General features: G+C 44.5%; 1 protein-coding gene across 1 annotated transcript; it reads right to left on the reverse strand.

Annotated features, from left to right (window-relative positions):
• Window positions 1-8,533: 8,533 nt before the first annotated feature.
• On the reverse strand, window positions 8,534-14,958 carry DSEL (dermatan sulfate epimerase like). The gene is made up of 2 exons (XM_081013164.1): window positions 14,152-14,958; window positions 8,534-13,360 (listed from the first exon to the last, which is right to left on the reverse strand). The coding sequence occupies exon 2, from the start codon at window positions 12,442-12,444 to the stop codon at window positions 8,785-8,787; it is 3,660 nt and encodes a 1,219-aa protein (XP_080869290.1). The 5' UTR covers window positions 12,445-13,360; window positions 14,152-14,958; the 3' UTR covers window positions 8,534-8,784.
• Window positions 14,959-19,215: the final 4,257 nt, after the last annotated feature.

Here is a 19,215-nt window from a genome sequence, read left to right on the forward strand (position 1 = left end):
TGCCTACTCCACAAATAAATCGCTAATGTCTTTGGAAACCCAGTAAAACTTGTGGATTTTCTTTATTTGTAGAAAATCCACAAGTTTTACTGGGCTTCAGGGAAAGTTATCTAACTGCAGTCTCCTTGATCTGATGGAGGCAAATTGGAAATGCCCGTTACATGGACCACAGTCATTTGGAAAGATACCCTTTGGATAAATTGGAAATCAGCCTTGGCTGAATACTCTCAGTAATAGATACAACAGGGTTCCAATTTGCTGCAAAAGCATATCTGATTCTTGAGTTAGCTAAATATTGATGCTTAGTTATTAATTATTAACTCATTATGGGAATGAAATAATGTCAAAGGCCCTTTCTAATGTATTTTTAATAAAATAAAAAGATAAGCAGTACATAATAATTTGGGATGGCAGAGAAGGCCTTCTTAAAGTGTCTTATTCTTGGAATGTGTAATGCCTCACAAAGGGCGAGATCTGCTTAGCCTCCTCCCTCACTGTTTTTCTTCAACTGAAGCTCTCCTGTTTCGGCAAACACTTCATTTGTCACACACATGCTTTTTATGCAATACATCTTTGTTTCAGAATATTCTCCATTGTTTTCCTTTTTATGCGGTGGTTTTATTTCTTTGAGGGAAAATGTTCTGTTGGAACCACCCAGACTGATGCAAGGACATTGGCAAACATGTTTCCTAACTAAATATAGGCGACTCCCCACTTACACAGGGATTACGTCCTGGGCCCTGTGTGCATAAGTCAAATGTGCGTAATTGGGAGGCACCCTGAAGAGTCCTTGTGCCTCATGAGGAGACCCTTCCCAGAGCCCAAGGAGGACATCCTCTTCAGGCTCTGAGGATGGTCTTCTCATGATACGGAGGTGCAGTAGGACTTTGTTGAGGCTGCCCATCTGACGTGAAGGAAAACTTCCTCAAGTCAGCTAAGCAACTCAACAAACCCCCACTGAGGTCACCCTCCCTGCAGCCCAAAGAGGATGTCCTACACTGCCATAGGTGATTAATACATAACTTCACCAATGCCACAAACTATAAGCTGTTCTTTGTTACATTAAAAAAAAAATGAAATTTGTGTAAAGGTCATAATTTGTATTTTTTTGAAAGGATTCTCTATCCTTTATCAAAGTTACAATGGAAGGCTAGAGAAATATGTCATTTGTCATTTTGTCTGGACTTCAGTTTGAAAAAGCTTTATACACCTTTGCCAACCAAAAGAATAGTAACTGGCAAACCTGGAACATTGGACTGAAGAATCAGAAAGGAAATTTCACACAGCGACAACAATGCTACAAACACCTGAATTCATACCACTAAAACAGGCACGTCCAACTCTCAAGAGACTGTGAACTACTCACATTATAAAAATACTAACTGTGATCTACCCATTGTTATTGACAGGCAATGTTGTTTAGCTTTTTTAGGAGAGCCAAGGTTATTGAGCTCTTATTTTTTGGGGAGGGGAGAACATGTCCCATGATCTACCATAGATGTTCTGTGATCTACCGGTGGATCATGATCTACCTATTGGACATGCCTGCACTAAAAGACTGAAAAGATCCATGGTACAGGCCTTAGTATGTGCCTCAGCAATGTCACAGGCTCCATTTTAGAAAAAGGAAAAAAAAAGGAGGCATTGGCCTAAAATCGTAAAATAAACTGTTTATGGGGAAAGCTTAGTATGTCAAACCATCTTCCCAAATATATATAATTTCACCTCACCTTCTTCTGTGGGACCTTTCTGAGAAATGCCACCAACCCTATCAAAATTTTCAATGTTTCTTCTGTATTTCTAAAGTTGTTGCCACCTGAATCAAACCCTCAGAATTCAAAATCACTTTTGCTTTGTATGAAATACTATGATGATTAGAGCTCAGCCAAAATTTCTCTGGAGACATTTTTTTGGGGGGAGAAAGATGATGATGATAATTTTCTAACCCCCTCTCTTAAAAAATCTGAAATCCACCATGAAGCATTTTCTGTAAATTTTGTGTGTTTGGTGGCCAACATTCCCCCACCCCACAATGCCCTAGTGCAAGGTCAAAGGCAATGTGGAGAACACTTTCTGGCTAGGCTGCCAACGCAGTGACTTTTCCTGTCATTTGTAGTAGGGAGGGAGAAGAATCATGGGGCTGGTGGAGAAAAAGGCTGCTGCCACTGCCAAATGGTGGCCCCACCTCCAAGTGAGAGTTGAATAACTGCTCTGAATGATCCTCCTCCAATTCCTCTGCCCATAAATCGAGTGGAGAATACATCATATGGACAACTGTGGGAAATACAAGTATATCACAGTACTTGGATTAAACCCACCAAATAATGTAGAGCAATGAAGACCTATGCTATCTGGCGAAATTGGCATGATTTTTGCCCGAGGCACACTGTAACTGGAATGAGCGGAAGCAAACCACATTCTTCTATAAGCAATGTTTTTGGATTATGTAGAAACCTGCCTTAGTTAATAGGATTTCACTAGATGATCTCAAGGCCCCATCCATCCTACAATATTGAAATTGTTCAACTGACATATGCAGAATTAGAATGCTTGCTTGTGGAAGGGAGCAAACCAGGTTTCTTTATCCATATGAGAATGTATAGATCCTATAGATCCAAGAAACATAACAACCACTTCAAAACTTCTGTCATACTTAAAGTTTCCTTTACTTTGCCCCTTACTTTCTTTTGTTCTCTTTAACATATGACCCCACAACAGGAAGTCTCCCCAGGCCTGTAGATAAAAGATTTATAAGGCTATTCATTCAAATCACATTTGCAAGTTCCACCTTTGAACTAGACTACAGATCATCAATTTCTTTAGTGGGAAAAAAGATAAACCCTACCTTCCAGCTTCTTTTTTAAAACAACAAGGGATCTCATCATTTATGATACTGTATTTCAAAATTGAAAAATACAGGGAGGAAAAGTGGAAAGATCATAGATATGTCTGTTTTGCCACACGTCTACCCTTTGTAAACCACACTTGAGATGAACACACACACACACAGTACACACAAGCACACAGCACTCAGTTACTACAAGCATGAACTGAATTAACTAAAAAAATTAGCTATCACAAAATACAGTGATTGCCACAAAAGTAACTGACTTTCAGAAACTATTAGACAAATTAATGGAAGGTAGTACTATCACCATCTATCCATGATAATTAAATGGAACTTTCATATTAAGAAAAACAAAATAATGCATCTTTTTGAAATACTCCTTAAAATCAGATGCTGGGAAAAAGGTCACAAGCAATAGCTGATGCCATCATGCCCTGCTGATAAGCTGTCCAAAAGTGTCTAGAAGACCATTGTTCACTTGATGAACCTTTGTTCTGACAAAACATGAACTTTCTTCCAACAAATTCATGTTTTCTGTTATAATAGGAAGAATATGAATGATGAAGAAAACCTGATTGCCAATCCCACAGCATCCAACACAGAAACAAAATAGAAGCCTCACGCAGAATAAAGTGCATTTAGTGTCATATCTAAGGAGAGACTTCTAATAATGGAAATCGGATATTTGCGGTACACCTATGTATTTTTCAAATATTCTGTAATACATGGCTGTTTCATGCTTCCTTTCCTTTCCTCAGGCATGCAAGAAAAATAAGAGGGAGAAGAGACAACAAATGAGAGCAGCTATTCAGGATCAGGCATCAGCACCAGAATCCCAGCTGACATCTTACTTCCCTCCCTCCCAAGCCCTACACCAATATACACCCTTCACATGGGGGGGCAGGGGGGATTTTAAAATATGAACCACGGAATGCATCCCACCATTATCAGATTCTGCTTCTTTGTACCATCTGGTTGAAAAACTAATGGACTTCCTTTATACACAAACATTTTCAGGATACAGAAGTATTAGCTCTGAAGAGAATTAGAAGTCATTTAAGGAATATTTATTGCAAACACTAAAATATTTTAAAGTAAAACCCTGTTTCCATTTTCCTCCACTATTAGCTACCGCCTTGTGATTAATACACCCCCACAGCGGAAGGACGCGTGGATCCAGATTTGGCCTCCACAGTCACTTACGGACTCACTGTTAAAACCATGTTTGTGGAAGACAATCTTACTCGGCTATGAGTGATCGCCAAAGAAGAAGAAGAATATATTCATGCTTCCTTCCTCTTTCCCAAGCAAGCAAGTATTCCAGCTTGATTCCACTGTCATTGTTTCTGTTGCAAAGGCACCGTGTGGCCCATTTGTGGAGTGTAATTTAACAATGTTGCTTACAAATAGAACTTTCCCCATTTGTGGTTTTCAAAACAGCGATTTTCCTTCATTATATATCACTGCAGTTGCAGTACAAGCTTCCTTTCCGCCCACCCCTGGGAATATTTACTGACCAACAGGAAATTACACAAAAACATTACACAAAAATATATATGTACACAACGCATGCAGCTAATGACTTAGGTAATGGATACTCAGGCTACACTGTGCCTTTCAGCCATTTCAAATGCAGCATCTCTGTACAGCAAAGCTGTGGGGTGCTGTTCCAAAAGAAGGTGGTTCATAATATAAAGTGGTCTGCATTTGGTAGGCCAGTTTGGTAGATCAGTATTATAGGCAAGCAGCACTGGGGAATTCTGCAGTGACAGGGCCAAGGACTCCCCAAGAGCATAGCCCTTGTTCATTTCAGTGATGGTTACATAGGAGAAGTTACAATACACATATATTAGAACTCTTTCTGTCACACACAGGCACAAATACACTCTGAGCAGTCACTGCATTGGCTCCCATTTTTCCATTTTAGCACACCAGAAGTATGCAAAACATATCTAGGAAAAAAATTAAGTCATTTTGTTTGTTTGAGATAGTCTCTTCACATTACCAAGAGGTCAGGGTGTGCCTGGAGCTGCCCTGATGAGCTGGGTGCTATATGGGATCATATATCAGTTACCGTATTTTTTGCTCTATAAGACTCACTTTTCCCCTCCTAAAAAGCAACGGGTAATGTGTGTGCATCTTATGGAGCGAATGCAGGCTGCGCAGCTATCCCAGAAGCCAGAACAGCAAGAGGGATTGCTGCATCCCTCTTGCTGTTCTGGCTTCTGAGATTCAGAATATTTTTTTTCTTGTTTTCCTCCTCCAAAAACGTCTTGTGGTCTGGTGCGTCTTGTGGTCTGGTGCGTCTTATAGAGCGAAAAATACGGTATGCCATAGAAACACATAAGAAGAGCCTGCTGGGCTTGAACTAAAAGGTCTATCCAGTCCAGCATTCTGTTCTCATGCTGCTCAACCAGATGCCCAGAGGAAGCCCACAGGCAGGAGACAAGTACAACAGCATTCCCGTCGATGCTCAGAGTGAATGCTGTGAAGCTGAAGCAAAAATAAAAGCTACTTTCAAATTTCATTCCAGTGTTCTATTTGTCCCATGTTTCAAGGTGCTCACTCTGTGGAAAGCGAAGCTACAATTATTGGTATTTTCTCATCAAGGTGAATATTTTAACGATCACCGTATCAAGGACATGCGTTACAAACCCTTTCTTGTTTGAAGAATGGCACGTAACACTGTCTCCCTAGCTTCACTGAACTCTCAATTTCCTACCATCAGCAGTGTTGAAAGTATTATCAGAGACCAGCCATTTTGCTGGTTTCTTTCAAATCTTCACTGAAAGGAAATTCTTTGTGTTAAACCCTGATCCTTGAACAAGGCACTGGGAGTCAGCCAAGCAGTTTGAAGAGTGAAGATTCACTTTGGCAATGTCGAAAAAAAAAGAAAGAAAAAAGAACCACCTCATTTTGCATATGTTTGATACTAGGATGGCAGGAGAGCGAGAGAAAGAAACAGCCTGGCATGAATGAAAGTAATAATCCAAGGTTTCACTGACACATCAGTGCACATTAATACACTTTGCCATTTCCTTTAGCATGTGACAGTCTACCTAGCCAGAGGACAGCCTGGGAAAGAGAAAGAGGGCTGCCAGTCCCTCTTCTAATCCAGGACAAGTGACAGCCAAGTTACACTCAGTGAAACTGCAACATATCAACAGCTCTATCAGGCTAGAGGCACATTTTGACATAATAATGAACGGCTGGGAATGAGCTACTTTTATCTAGGTCAGAATGAGAGATCACAGAATGTTGCGACATGTTAGTGGAGGACAGGAAGGGTGGGGGGAGAGGACACCACAGCAAAGCATTCAGGATCACCAGGAGAATTTCCTAACAGTGTGAGGAGACAAACTCATTAAATCTCTTGACATCAGCTAATTTTTTGTCACCCAAATGAAAGGCAATTACTCATCTGGCACATTTCAACACTGTGGCACCAAACCCCAATTCTGGTTCAAACAAAGAAGATGAAACATATTTCATAGCAACTTCATTTGTAAGGAAATGCTAGACAGAAAAGGAGTAAGAAACAGGCGTCTCTGATAGCTAGAGCTTGGTACACACATCCGCAGACATTTACAATAGGCATGCTTCTGCAGAGAATGTGAAGCAAGAGATCAGGAGAATACATTCCATTTTAAAGGGGAGGGGGAGAGGGAGAACTGCCTGCTACTTGGATAGGGGGTAGAATAGTGTGGAAGAGGGTGGCTGCCTTTAAATATATATATTTTCAGTGCAATTCAAGGAATGATGGAACTGGTTTTCTATACATGAAAATGCAAACAGATTTTGGAAATGGATTAAATATCATTCATCATTAACCGGAATTTGACACACAGGTGGAAAATAAACCTATGAAATGAGAAAGCATAAGGTCATCCCAGCATTCTTTACAAATTAATTGTAGCCACAATCCTAAACAAATTTACTTGCAAGTGAGTCTGCAATCCTAATCCCACTTCTCTGGCCATAAACCCCACTGAATTCAATAAAAACTTCTGATTAGACATGTTGGGATTGTCTAAAAGGCCTGTTCCCCCTAACAAAAATCCTGCCTATGCCCATGACTGTTAGTCACCACTGTGATTTATTATTTAGATTATTTATTTATTATTTAGAAAGTGCCTAGTATGTGCTTGGGGCTGTTTAGAAATTAAAAAAATGATTTTAAAACCAACCTAGTCCCTGCTTCCTCCAGTTGGCAATCTGAAAGGTAAGCCCCGTTATATCAGCAAACTTACTCCAGAAGTCAAGAGTAAGGGGCCCTGAGAAATCAGGGTAGTGTTGCACATGTTCCCACTCCTTGAGCAAGTATTTATCTCTGTGATTTAAGAACTGGGGTGTTAAAATATTCTCTTGAATCTGTTCCAGCTGATGAAAGTGGCATTTACTCTCTTCCTGCCACATGAAGATGCTACCACAGCCATCTCGACCCTTAAATCTGGCATTAAAAAGTAAACTTTTTAGGAAAAGGAGGAATCGGCCTTAGGCTGCAATTTTACACTGAAGTCATTGTGTTAAAAGTCTGTGGAGCTATTCTCCAGTTTGTAGGATATAGATAAAACTGTGATATACATCCTATTAACCACATCATTAACAACGAATGGATAAATAAATACATTTCAATGAGAAGGGCATCAAATATTGTAACGCAACTTGTGGAGCGAGAAGAAAGGTGAGTCTAATTTATCTGTGTACCTGCATTGGTCTAGTACCTATTAGCATAGCAAAGGGATAGGAAACCTTTGACCCTCTTGGTGTTTTCAGGCTTCAACTCTCATCAGCCCCAGCTAACTTGGGAAGTGGTCAGGAATGGTGGGAGTTGTAGTCCAGCAACATCTGATTCCCCATCCCTGAGAAAAGCAAAACCAAGATGGGCATTGCTGGCACAGCTCCAGTTACTGCTTAATCTGCCCATGGTTCTCCCCATCTATATGTACCTTATTTTTCAGGCAACTGATTCTGCACGCCCGACTTCGTTTCAAGATGCTGAGATGGAGAAGATTTTGTGCAGATGTAATCCAGATAAAACAACAGAAGACGCCCGTGTCAGAAAGACAATCACAAAAATGGGCTCTGTATGTATATTTATCATTACTTCTGACTATGAATTATTTACTCACAGCACAGTAACAGTAGGAACCGTTATCCTGAAATTACCTTACAGACTCAGATTCCTTACTGCTGAGGAATGGAAGAAACACACGAAATAGTATTAGTATGCTTCCATGTCAGTTTGGGTCTTGGTCTCTTTGCTAAGGCTGCCAATAGGATGCCAAGATTGTGCCAGTGTGTGTGTGTGATCTGCTTTCTGTCACTTCAGTGATGTCAGGCAATCATAAAACACAGTTTAACTGGCTGGTTAGGTTGACTTTATGGCTTCTCAGCACCGCTGGGGTAGTTAAAAGCAGACATAACATGTCAGTAAATCCAGCCCATGGGAGATCACTGCTGCCAAACGCCAAGTCTGCTTTGCAATACAAACAGTTGTTCATTGAAAACTAGGGCTGAGCCCAACCTCCTCCCAACACTGGCCACCAAATAACCAGCAGATGGCAGTGACACTTGGCAACTCCCTGCCCGGCTGGGATTCATGCCAAGAGCCAAGGAATGTAAGGCCCTGATCCTATTACCCATCCTCTGAGCTATAGTCAGTCCCCATCTGGAAACAAATGCAAAGATTCACACAGCTTTATTTTCAAAGGCAGCAAAAGTAATTACGAGGGGGCTTTTTTCTCGTTGTTGTTGTTGTTGTTTAGGAAGGAAAAGGGAGGGTGGGGGAAGCTTACCAGACCAAATATCTCATTTCCTTTAAAATAATCTCTCTCTCTGCAAGTGTAACAGACTGTACAGACATTTTACAAGAATAAACCAGCTTTTTGGATTCTTATCTACAAATTGAAGAGCCTGGGGATCCTTAGTGCAAACTACCGCTGACCCGCAGCTTCTAAATCGGTAAACTTTGGATAGCCTAAGCGGTCCATTAGAGTCAAACAGATGTCCTCGATCTGCTTAATTTCCTCGCGAGGCATCTCATGTCGCCAAGCCTGGATGCTGGCCGGGGAGACCTCTCCTTCATAAGGAAGGTAGAAAAGGTTGGTGGATGTGGCAAATAGGATTTGGTTTAAGCTAGCGGGAGACAGAGGGATGCCCAGAAAAGCATAGATGGATTCGGCCACCTTCTGGGGGAAGTTGACTAGGTCTTCAAACTTGAGCAGCCGGTAATTCTCTGGCAGCAAATCCCCATTGAGTCTCAGGGCTGCCGCCGTGTTTGCCAGCCACAAATGGGACATCACAGAGACAGCGTTTGAATTTGAATCGGAGAGTTCCTCCCTCAGCGATTCGTATTCAAAAGCATAGCCTGCATTTAAACTACACTTTTCTTTCCTGCCCTCTGCTTTAAACAGCATCGCTAGGCGCTGGGGAACCTTCCTCAAGGAGTAAAGGCTTGGCTGGCTTTTGTGCAGTACTGAGTAGATCCATGCCCGGGGGTCTCGTACTACATAGAGCGCTCTCAAGGAAGCGCCTATGATTTCTTGAAAGAAAGGCAGCTTTAATGTCCAGCTCCCACTGCTCAGGCTAAGCACGGGGCGTGCATTGGGATAAGAGGCTATGTGTCTCCTGAGCTCCCTAATGTAATCAGCATCTTTCTCTGAACTCCCTCTCAATCGGCTTCTTTGCTCTGCTATGGATTCTCTTTTTCTGGGCCGCCGCTTTTTGTCCTGTCTGGCAGCAGGATGCTGCGCGGACTTACTTCTGCTGGTTTCATGTAAATGGATATTCTGAAGGTGGAGTTTTGTGTCTTTGACTAGGGAATGCAGCCAGCCCTGGAAGAGCCGGAAACGGCCGCTCCGAACATCGGATGCCTTCCACTCGCAGGCATCGACGAAGGAGTCGATCTCAAACTCTGCTTCGGGGACGTCAAGGTAGCCTGAAGGGATCCTGATGTATAGGAAGTCACTGCTGTTGAAGAACAGCTGCTTCAGGATTTCCGCACCTGAGCTGGGCAGGGAGGTAATGACCACATCAGGCAAAGTCACAGGGTGTGCCTGGTCCTTCCCTGTGCTGTGCTCCGCACTCATCGCGTCGCTGCTCCACTTTCCGCAGATGGGCTGAGTGCAAGAGCTCCACACATCAACCAGCTCGACAAACCACAATGTGATGACCAGGATGAGGATCCAACGCAAGAGTCTGCTGAAGGAAATGTAAAAGTGCCACTGGAAGGCCAGCAAAGCCAAGCTAATCCCTAAGATCAACCCTGCAACGACATTCACTTTAAATCCAAAGGGGAAAGCGATCCTGTTACTGGGTGCCTCTTTTGCTACAGTTTCGGTGCCCAGGCCAAACCTCGTCACCTTTCCCTGAGTGGCTACCTTGGCGTAGCCACCAAAGCCTAAATAGCTGAACCTTGTCCTCAGATTTAGATAGTCTGTAACGACAGAGAGAACTGTTTCTGTGTTGTTGACATTGAGAGAAATCTGATACCCTGATCGGGCATCGTCAACAAACCTACAGCTAGAAATATTGACATACGGCCCATAGAAAATGTAGGCAATCCTTGCTACGGTGGTCTTTGCAGAGAAAGTGACGTTTACAAACTGAGTCCACCGCTTTTTGAATTCGGCCGCCTGCTCTGCTTCTTGTATCCTAGCGACAGGGCTATTCCCATGATGGTCAAACCAAAACATTTTATAGTGGGCATCCCAGACGTCCATCATGGCTCCATTATATTTGCTCATAAATTTATATGGTACGTATTTAAAGTCAATGTCAAGGTTATGAAAAAAGGCACTGATGGAGTCAATGGGAGAGTCCTCCTCTTTCTCCACATGGTCCACCACTAGCAACATTTGAGGATTCAGCAGGAGCAGAGAACGGTACACGCTTTTCAGCTTCATTGCTGATGAGTAGGCAGGCGCTGCCTCACCGCTCACAAACATCATCTCCTCATGCTGAGAGGATGTAATGATCTCACCAGCAGCTTCCCCAACTTCATCCCCAGTCCACTTAAGCCACTGTGTGCATTCCCCAAGCTGACCCTCCCAAGGCTGATTGCACTGGCTTGTGGGAGATGGAGCGAACACCAAGACGTTATTCAGGTGGCTCAGCTTGGGTCCATAGAGGGCCTCGGAGACAAACACCTGCCCATTAGGAGCAAAGGTAAAAGAGTTCTGATCTGGATGTTCATGGCCTGGGTTGAAGCTTCGCCACCCATCAATCCAAGAATAGGGCTGAAAATGGACTATGTCATAGACAGCACGGCCACCCAGCTTCCCAGATTTAAAAGAAACAAAGGTATTTGTCTGAGCGTTTGGCAAACCTGCTCCGTACGTGACTACCCCCCAGTTAGGGAACACATGCATTTTAGGAGTGCCGTAATCAGGTGGAGGGTGGGGAGTTAACCCCGGGTCGTACCATATGTACTCGGTGTGAAGCGTGCTCCACCTCTGGGCAGTGGAGGGCACCATTGGACCATCTTTTGGGCGGTGCTTTCTAATTTGTTGTGCAAGCCAATTGCCTACCCCACTCTTCAGCACAAACTTATCCAGGAAAACCAGCTGGCTTTCAGGGCCGTAAAACCAATTGTAATTTGAATCGGCTATGCCGACAGTCCTCTGAAAGCCCGGCAGAAGGGTAGCGTAGTAAAACCAAAAGTGCATTTTGAGCCAGTGGTTTTCGAGGTTGTTAATCCCAAAGTGGCGCTGCGCCAGAAATATATACTGAGTGATCGATTTGGCGGTGTAGCTACCGTAAGCCACGCCTTCGTCCAAAGAGCCATCGACAATGTGGTTGAGCAAAAACATGGTTTTCTCCATCACGTCCACCACGGCGTGTTTCCAGGCATTTGCTTGGGACTCTAGGCCCCCTCCAGTGACCAGGGCCCCAATGAGCAATGCCAGCATGTTAGTGGCCTGGTGGTTATGAAGAAGCTGCTTGCCCCAGGAACGGACTTTGGAATACTCGTACATTTCCTCAGTCACAGCCCATATCTTGGCAAAGTATTTTTGCCTTCTGACATCATCCAATGAGGCATATAAAAAATCAAAAGCGGTGGCAAAGCCGGTTAAGGAGTGGCCCAGAGGAACTTCGTCACCTGGGGCATTCTCCACCAGCCAGTCTTTGTATCCAGCCATTCTATCCATATACTCTAACACAAAATCAAAGGCAGCTTTATCTTCCGGGCACAGGAGGCAGTAAAAGGCTAAAGGAGGGAGATTGTTCCCATATATCTCATTCCACTTGGCAGCGAAATCAGCATGCTTGGGGGGAGGGAGGTAGTATGATGGACTGGACAGCATCACTGACACCGCATTTCTGAGGGCTCTGAAGAGGTGGAGATGGCTGGTGTGAGATTTCTGTCTCAGCGCTGGGAGCTCTTCAGCACTAAAATATAAGCTTGGGTGAAGCACGGCCTTTCTCGTCTTCTGACTAGTCCTGAAATCATCTAGCCTCTGTTTCTCATACGGATCCACATCCTCTGTAAAAGTCACCCAGTCAGAGTAATTGCTTACAGACTCTTCAAAAGTAGAGGCTGCCAACATCACTAAGGCTAGAAATAAGGAATGTCCTGTAAACATTAGAGCCATGATCCATTAGGCAGTTTCCTCCCTTCGGGCGTACACCTCTTTCGAAAAAACAAAACCACTGTTCAGATTTCAAACATGAATCAGACTCGCCAGCGTGGGAAAAATACACTTGAAAGCTTTTTATGCAATCCCAGGCGGCAGTAGCGGAGGGGACCTTGTGCTACCAGGTACACACAGTTCTGAGCTGAAGCGATCAGTTGACACAGCACTGGAAAAACGCTGGTGTGCAGGCGCTTAGACTAGAAACCCTTTGGCCACACTGAAAAGTGTTTTTTGCCCAGAGGGCTAAAAAACAATGAAACCTTTCAATAGCTTCCATGTACATTAGACTAACAAGTAAATTTAATGACAGAAAGGATGTCTATTGAACCATGAAGAAAAACACATCCAGGGTGTTACTCGTGGAAGTGTTCTTATTTAGTTTTGTTTTTTTAAAAAAAAAATCATTGATTTCTTCTGTTGTGATAGGATGGCACTGATAACAATACATGTACAGCAAATGAGGAAACAAATGTAATTTAGTGCCAAAGATATGAACTAATGAGTTCAAGTTGCCCTCTTCTGTCCCATTCTCTCCTAGTTCACACACATCCGCAGAAGTTTGTCCTTTATTTTGGTGGGGAAGGGATACTCAGCAAAATGTCTCCACTGGCCAATTTTGGCAGAGCTGCCATCCTTCTCACACTTGCTAACCTCCAGTTGTGAAAACTCTGTTGGGTTTGATGATCGTCTAACACACTCGCTGCTTTCATGTCGCCTTTCATTATCTTCAGGTCCTCATCAGTCTGTGAAGCCAGACCCTGTCTCTGAGTTTCAATTAGTTCTATTGCCTCATCACAAAGCCAAATTAAAAATATGAAATGGGATGCACAGATAGCTGGCTCTGGAATCTGTTCGCTTTGCATGTTGATCTCCTCTGTTAAAACAAACAGACAAACATGTGTCCCTTAAAATGTACAAGAAAAGTGTTCATATGATAGCCAACTACTGGTTTTGTTTTTTAAAGATCATCTCACTGTAAATAGTTTTTCTACATATTCATGTCAGAAGTAATATGATGTTAACTTTTTAACTGTTTTTAAAATCTACTTTTTAATAGATTTTACTTCTAACTGAATAACTGTTCAGTATTCAGAAAATCCCATAAATTGATGTAATGCTTCATTTAGTAAAGCACTATTTTACTAGTTAAGCAAAATAGCCTTCCTTCAAAAGCACAATCTGGACTGCTATTTGCCTGTCATCTTCAAACATAACAGAATTAACAAAAGTTGTTGTTGTTGTTTTAACACCAAGCTGTTCTACAATTAAGACACCCATTCATGTCTCTGTACACTGCAACCTGCAACACAAACGGCTTTTTCTTTTTCAAAGGCAAACTTTACAATTAAAAAAATCCCGCAATGCAATCGCTGTGCATAACTGTGTACATTTTGCAGTTGTGCCCCCCATCCTATCTTCACCTGTGACTTACTAATCGAGACAGTCCCTTGCAAGTCACCAGAGGGCGCTATGAGCCAATTAGTATACCCCCCAAATAAATGTCTCCGGGCTGAAGAAGTTAGAGCAAGTTTTTCTTTGCCAACAGCTGCAAATATTTAAAAGTCATCGCCAACAGGAGGTCGGCCGTACAGAACCAAACAAAGAGAAAAAGACCTCATGCTCTCCCTTTACATTGTTTAACAAACGTTTTTAAGAAAGACGTACCTTAAAAAGCAGCCTACTTTGGGGGTCGGGGGTCGTATCCCATCAGCAATGATGCCAGTATATCAAGAGGAAACAGGAGTAGAACTATCCGGTTGCCACATCGCTCCTTTCTCTTCTTCTCCCCTCCTCTTCTAGCTGGATTTGCATTCGCCCGGTTTCGTTTTAAGTAGCGAAGCCTGAACTTCAGCTGCCCATCGAAAGGCTCTGTCCCCAGACGTGGGTGCCGCCTGTCATTTCTCCCGTTCCCATCCTTTGCTCTCTCTCCCCCTCCGAGAAAGAAAAAAAGTGCAGTGATGCTGCTACTACATCTGAGTTCGAACTTCCATCAAGCCAGCTCCGAAACGACTTTCCAAATGGGGAAGAAGGCAGCCAGTGTCAATCAAGAAAAAAAAGTGGTCCTGCATGGAGAGAAAGGGATTGTTCTCTTCCCTTTTCTCGAGGAATCGCCACCAGCCGCCTGGAGCCGTCTTCCAGATGCAACTCCTGCAAAGAACTTGACTCCCGCCGCGGCGATCCGCAGACGCGGGATGCCGCTCGACCCCCAGGGCAGACTCCACCGGAGGCTTCTCCGGCTGGGACTCAGCCGCGTTCCTTCCCGCTCCGGCTGCTGGCTGGCGGCGGCAACCGGCGTCTGGCTCCCTCGCTCAGCTCCGCCGCTGCGGTCGGCAGTTCAGGCAGCCGAGAAGGCAGCAAGAGCCGAGGCGGCGGCGGCGGCGGCGACGGCGGCAGCAAATCTCTCAAGCCAGGCGGAGCGAGGGCGGGTCTTGCCGCTGCCTTCGCCAGAGCAGGAATGTGCTCATTTTCAGCTCGGCTTTGTAACGCCTGCTGGGCGCCCCCGCCCCACTGAGCATGTGCAGAGGCCGCGCACACATGCTCCGCGCCAGACGGTGAAGCCGCTGCCCTTAGCCTGCCCTGAGCTCAGCTCCTGCAAGCTCAGGGGAGGAAAGGAAGGTGGCTGGGGGCAAGACATTGGAAATGGGGTTGGGGGGAGGTGGGATCAGCGGTGTTAGGAGGGTGAAAAAAGATGCGAGCGAGCGAGTCAAGAGGGGTTCTTGCTTTGATCTGAAACCCCTTCCCGAATGTTTGTGCAGACTGAGATTTAACAGCCTCTCCAGGATTAAGTGGAAATACAGTGTTTAGGAAATTCAGAGGTGTCCTATCGCCAAATCTTCATCGTCAGCATCATCCTAACCAAGAATGCAGAGCAAATTTAAGAAGCAAAAGTTGCTGTGTTGGTCCATATGGGGAAGGGGAGCAATGCAAAAGCCACATTTCAGCAATACAGTGGTACCTCGGGTTACATACGCTTCAGGTTACAGACTCCGCTAACCCAGAAATAGTGCTTCAGGTTAAGAACTTTGCTTCAGGATGAGAACAGAAATCGTGCTCCGGCGGCGCGGCAGCAGCAGGAGGCCCCATTAGCTAAAGTGGTGCTTCAGGTTAAGAACAGTTTCAGGTTAAGTACGGACCTCCGGAACAAATTAAGTACTTAACCCGAGGTACCACTGTAATGGTTTGGGAGACCAGCTTTTGAGTTTTTCAGAAGTCTTCACCAGGGTGGATGAACCCTGATACTACTGAGCAAGATGGACCAATGACCTGACTCTATGAGGCAACTTAATATGTTCTGATGGCCTTGTAATTACTGAAATGATTGCTGCTCTTTCATTTGGTGGCCTCTGCGTCACTCGATCTAATGGTAGGGCTGACCCTACTTCACATTCTCCCTGCCCCCCAGCAGATCGAACAGAGCGGGTGGCACTGTGGTCTAAACAACTGAGCCTCTTGGGCTTGCTGATCAGAAGATCGGTGGTTTGAATCTGTGTGAAGAGTGAGCTCCTGTTGCCCTGTCCCAACTACTGCCAACCTAGGAGTTCGAAAGCACGCCAGTGCAAGTAGATAAATAGGTACCGCTGCAGTGGGAAGGTAAATGGTGTTTCCGTGCACTCTGGCTTCCGTCATGGTGTTCCATTGTGTCAGAAGCAGTTTAGTCATGCTGGCCACATGATCTGTCTATGGACAAACACCTGCTCCCTCGGTCTGAAAGCGAGATGAGCGCCGCAACCCCATAGTCATGTTTGACTGGACTTAACCGTCCAGGGGTCCTTTACCTTTTACAGCCTCGGAACCTGGAAGATGCATTGAGCCATCATGGCTCATAGTCACTGATCAACTCCTCATCCATGCATTTGTCTAATCCACTTAAAAGTCATATAAGCTAGTGGCAGTTGTCAAATCTCATGGCAGAGGGTTAATTATATGCAGCTAGTAATCGGAGAAAAATGAACCTGCTTGGCTAATATGTCTGTTTCAGGTGTGAGGAACATTTTCAGCCACATTCCCTTCAACCTTCTGGGGTCCACATGCCGGTGGTGTGGGGAGAGGTAAAAGTGGGAACTGAGCAGAGAAACAAATGTGAATGTTAGCTTTGGATGGAGGCTAGTTTCTGCACACATTTTCCTCCACTGAGACAAGCAAGAAGTATTTCCAGAGATCCTCAAGGGGAGTTCAAAGCAGGGCCAGTAGTAATGGGGTGTGGCTTGAGGAGAATCCCAAGGGCCAGAGGCCAGGGAGGAATATTTGGTCCCCAGGTCTGGGGTTTCCCATCCCCGTTTTAGAGCCCCCTTGAGGGAAAAGTACGAACCTCTCACAACATCAGACACATCATTCCACAGCCTTTTGGGATTCACAGTGCGGTCTTGCTCCTTGCAGCTCATCTGACCCAACGTCCCATAGTGAAGGCTCCAAGACTGAGGTATCAGCTATGTAATGCAGGATGGGAACTCAACCCTGCATCTGTCACACAGCCTTCCCCAACCCGGTGCCCTCCAGATCTTTAAACTACAACTCTCAGCAACCTGACAATTAGCCATGCTGACTGGGGATAATGGGAGTTGTATTGCAAAACAATGTATGGCAAAACAATGTATTGCATGGCACCAGTTTGAGGAAGGCTTCCCTCACATATGTGGCCTGGAGGCTCTGCAAGGCTTTAAATGTGAACACCAGTGCCTTGACTGGAGTTTGGAAGCTAACTGGCAGCTAGTAGAGTTGCTGACTTTCTGTCCAGCACCCTTCATTGGGTGACAGTGGTGTTTGTGAGTCACTGAGAAAAGGGAGCCCTAGCAGTCAAACCTAACGGTTTCAAGAGCAGAAAATAGCTTGAAAGGGTTTCAAAGACCTGAGGGGAGAGAAAAAGATGGGAAGAAGATAATAATGCCGCTTTCAGTTCTTAATATCAAGGACAAAAACTGTACAACGGGGGAACAGTCAGGTTCAAAACCTTAAAAGGAAACAGAAGGGCAGCAAAGAGCAATATAATTTAAAGTAGAGATAGCTCCTTGTTTGTACCAGAAGGAAAGGAAGTTATAACATAAAGGTTACCTTCAGACTCTTAATCCATTGTTAGACCTACTCAGAGTAGACACTTTGAAATTAATGGACATGACTAATTTAGGCCTGCTAATTTCAGTCAGTCTATTCTGAGTAGGAGTTAGCTGGCTACAGCGCTCCCTTTTCGTAGGAAGGGTTCATTTGAATACTGGAAATTTAGGTTTGCACATTTAAAGGGGAATAAAGAGCTCAGGCACAAGAAGCCTACTTTTTCTTTTTGAAGGATCTTTTGCATTTAAGAAAGTGATGGGGAAATGCAGTGGCGGAGCTTCAAGCTCTGGTACGGGGGGCGGAGAGCGGGCAGGGGCAGGGCTAGCGCACGTCCCGGGGGCATGGCGCGCCACCCAAAGGGGCGGGTTGTGTGTTCTGGGGGCGGGGTGTGCATTCTGGGGCCAGGGCTTCCAGTGCGGGCAGGAGGGCAGCTGTGATGGAACCCCACTGGGATCACGCTGCCTCCGCCAGTGGGGAAATAAACTAATAAGTGTGGGATAATCAACTGATTAACGGGAATATGTGTAAGGAAATTGGGATGAAGTGAGGAGGGATGCGAACAAATCAAAACAAATGCTTAGTAAAGCTCAGACATTGTCTTTCCTTCGCATAAGCTTTGGGAAAGCAAATCAGGATCAATGTTCAATAAACAGATTTTCTCTGGGAGAGCCCTAAAATCTCCCATAGTAAATATGTGGGGAGTGGGGCATAGAGAGGTTGTATTTTGATGGTAGTGGCAATTGAAGGCCAAACATTTAACACTTAATGAACATCATACATTGATGTCTCTGGATTTTCCTTGACTTCAAATGAGGGGAGGGGGATGTTGTTATCTAAGCTGCAACACACAGGGAGGGGAGATTTATCGCTGTCTCCCTCCAGCTATGATTGGGATTATGATCCCCTCTGCTTGTGGCAAGGCAGTCTGGATAACAATGCCTGCCCCCCACCAAAAAATATATGCAATGAAAGTGAGTCTCAAGATGTTGCTGTAGGCATCTCACGAAGCACAAAAATTAATTATTTTAAAGCTTTAAAATACCCTTAAAATACCTACAATGTAAAATCAATCTTCATTAAAACAAAAATACAACCTAAAACTAATAAAACAGTACGAAAACATTAAAAATCAAATAAAGCAGAGATTTGGGGGATTCTTATGCATAAATCAGGGTCCAGTTTTCTGGTTCAAGGAAAAGCATTTGAAGCTACTGTTGACCGTTGCTTCACCTCTGAATTACATTCCACATTACAGGGGCAGCAGCAGAAAATGCCTATTTTTGAGACACTGCCCTAGTGATATTCTGTAGGGCGCAGTGCATTTTGGCCCTGAGTGTCATGAAGTAGTGATCCTGTGAGCAAGTATCACTGGGTGGAGCCCCTCAGGCAGATGGTAACAATTAGCCCCCAAGTGGGAGCCTGTGATGGGGCTGGCTGGTTGCCAGCATTCCCCAGCCCCTATAAATATTCAAGTTAACCTTCTGGAGCGGGAGAGAACATGCCGTGTTTTAGACTTGCCGTTTGATGTTCTGTAGCTGGTGCTGGAGAAGAAGCCAATCCAACCTGGTAACCCCTTTGGTGCCTGTGTGTGATTGATTAGTAGCTTGGAGGGAGGACTCGGGTAAGCGACCCCCTCCTTGGCACCGAGATGAATGGGAGACTTGCTTAGGTGTCACTAGG

The sequence above is a fragment of the Podarcis pityusensis genome, assembly GCF_964106645.2.
Source record: "Podarcis pityusensis genome assembly, chromosome: 7".
NCBI lineage: Eukaryota > Metazoa > Chordata > Lepidosauria > Squamata > Lacertidae > Podarcis > Podarcis pityusensis.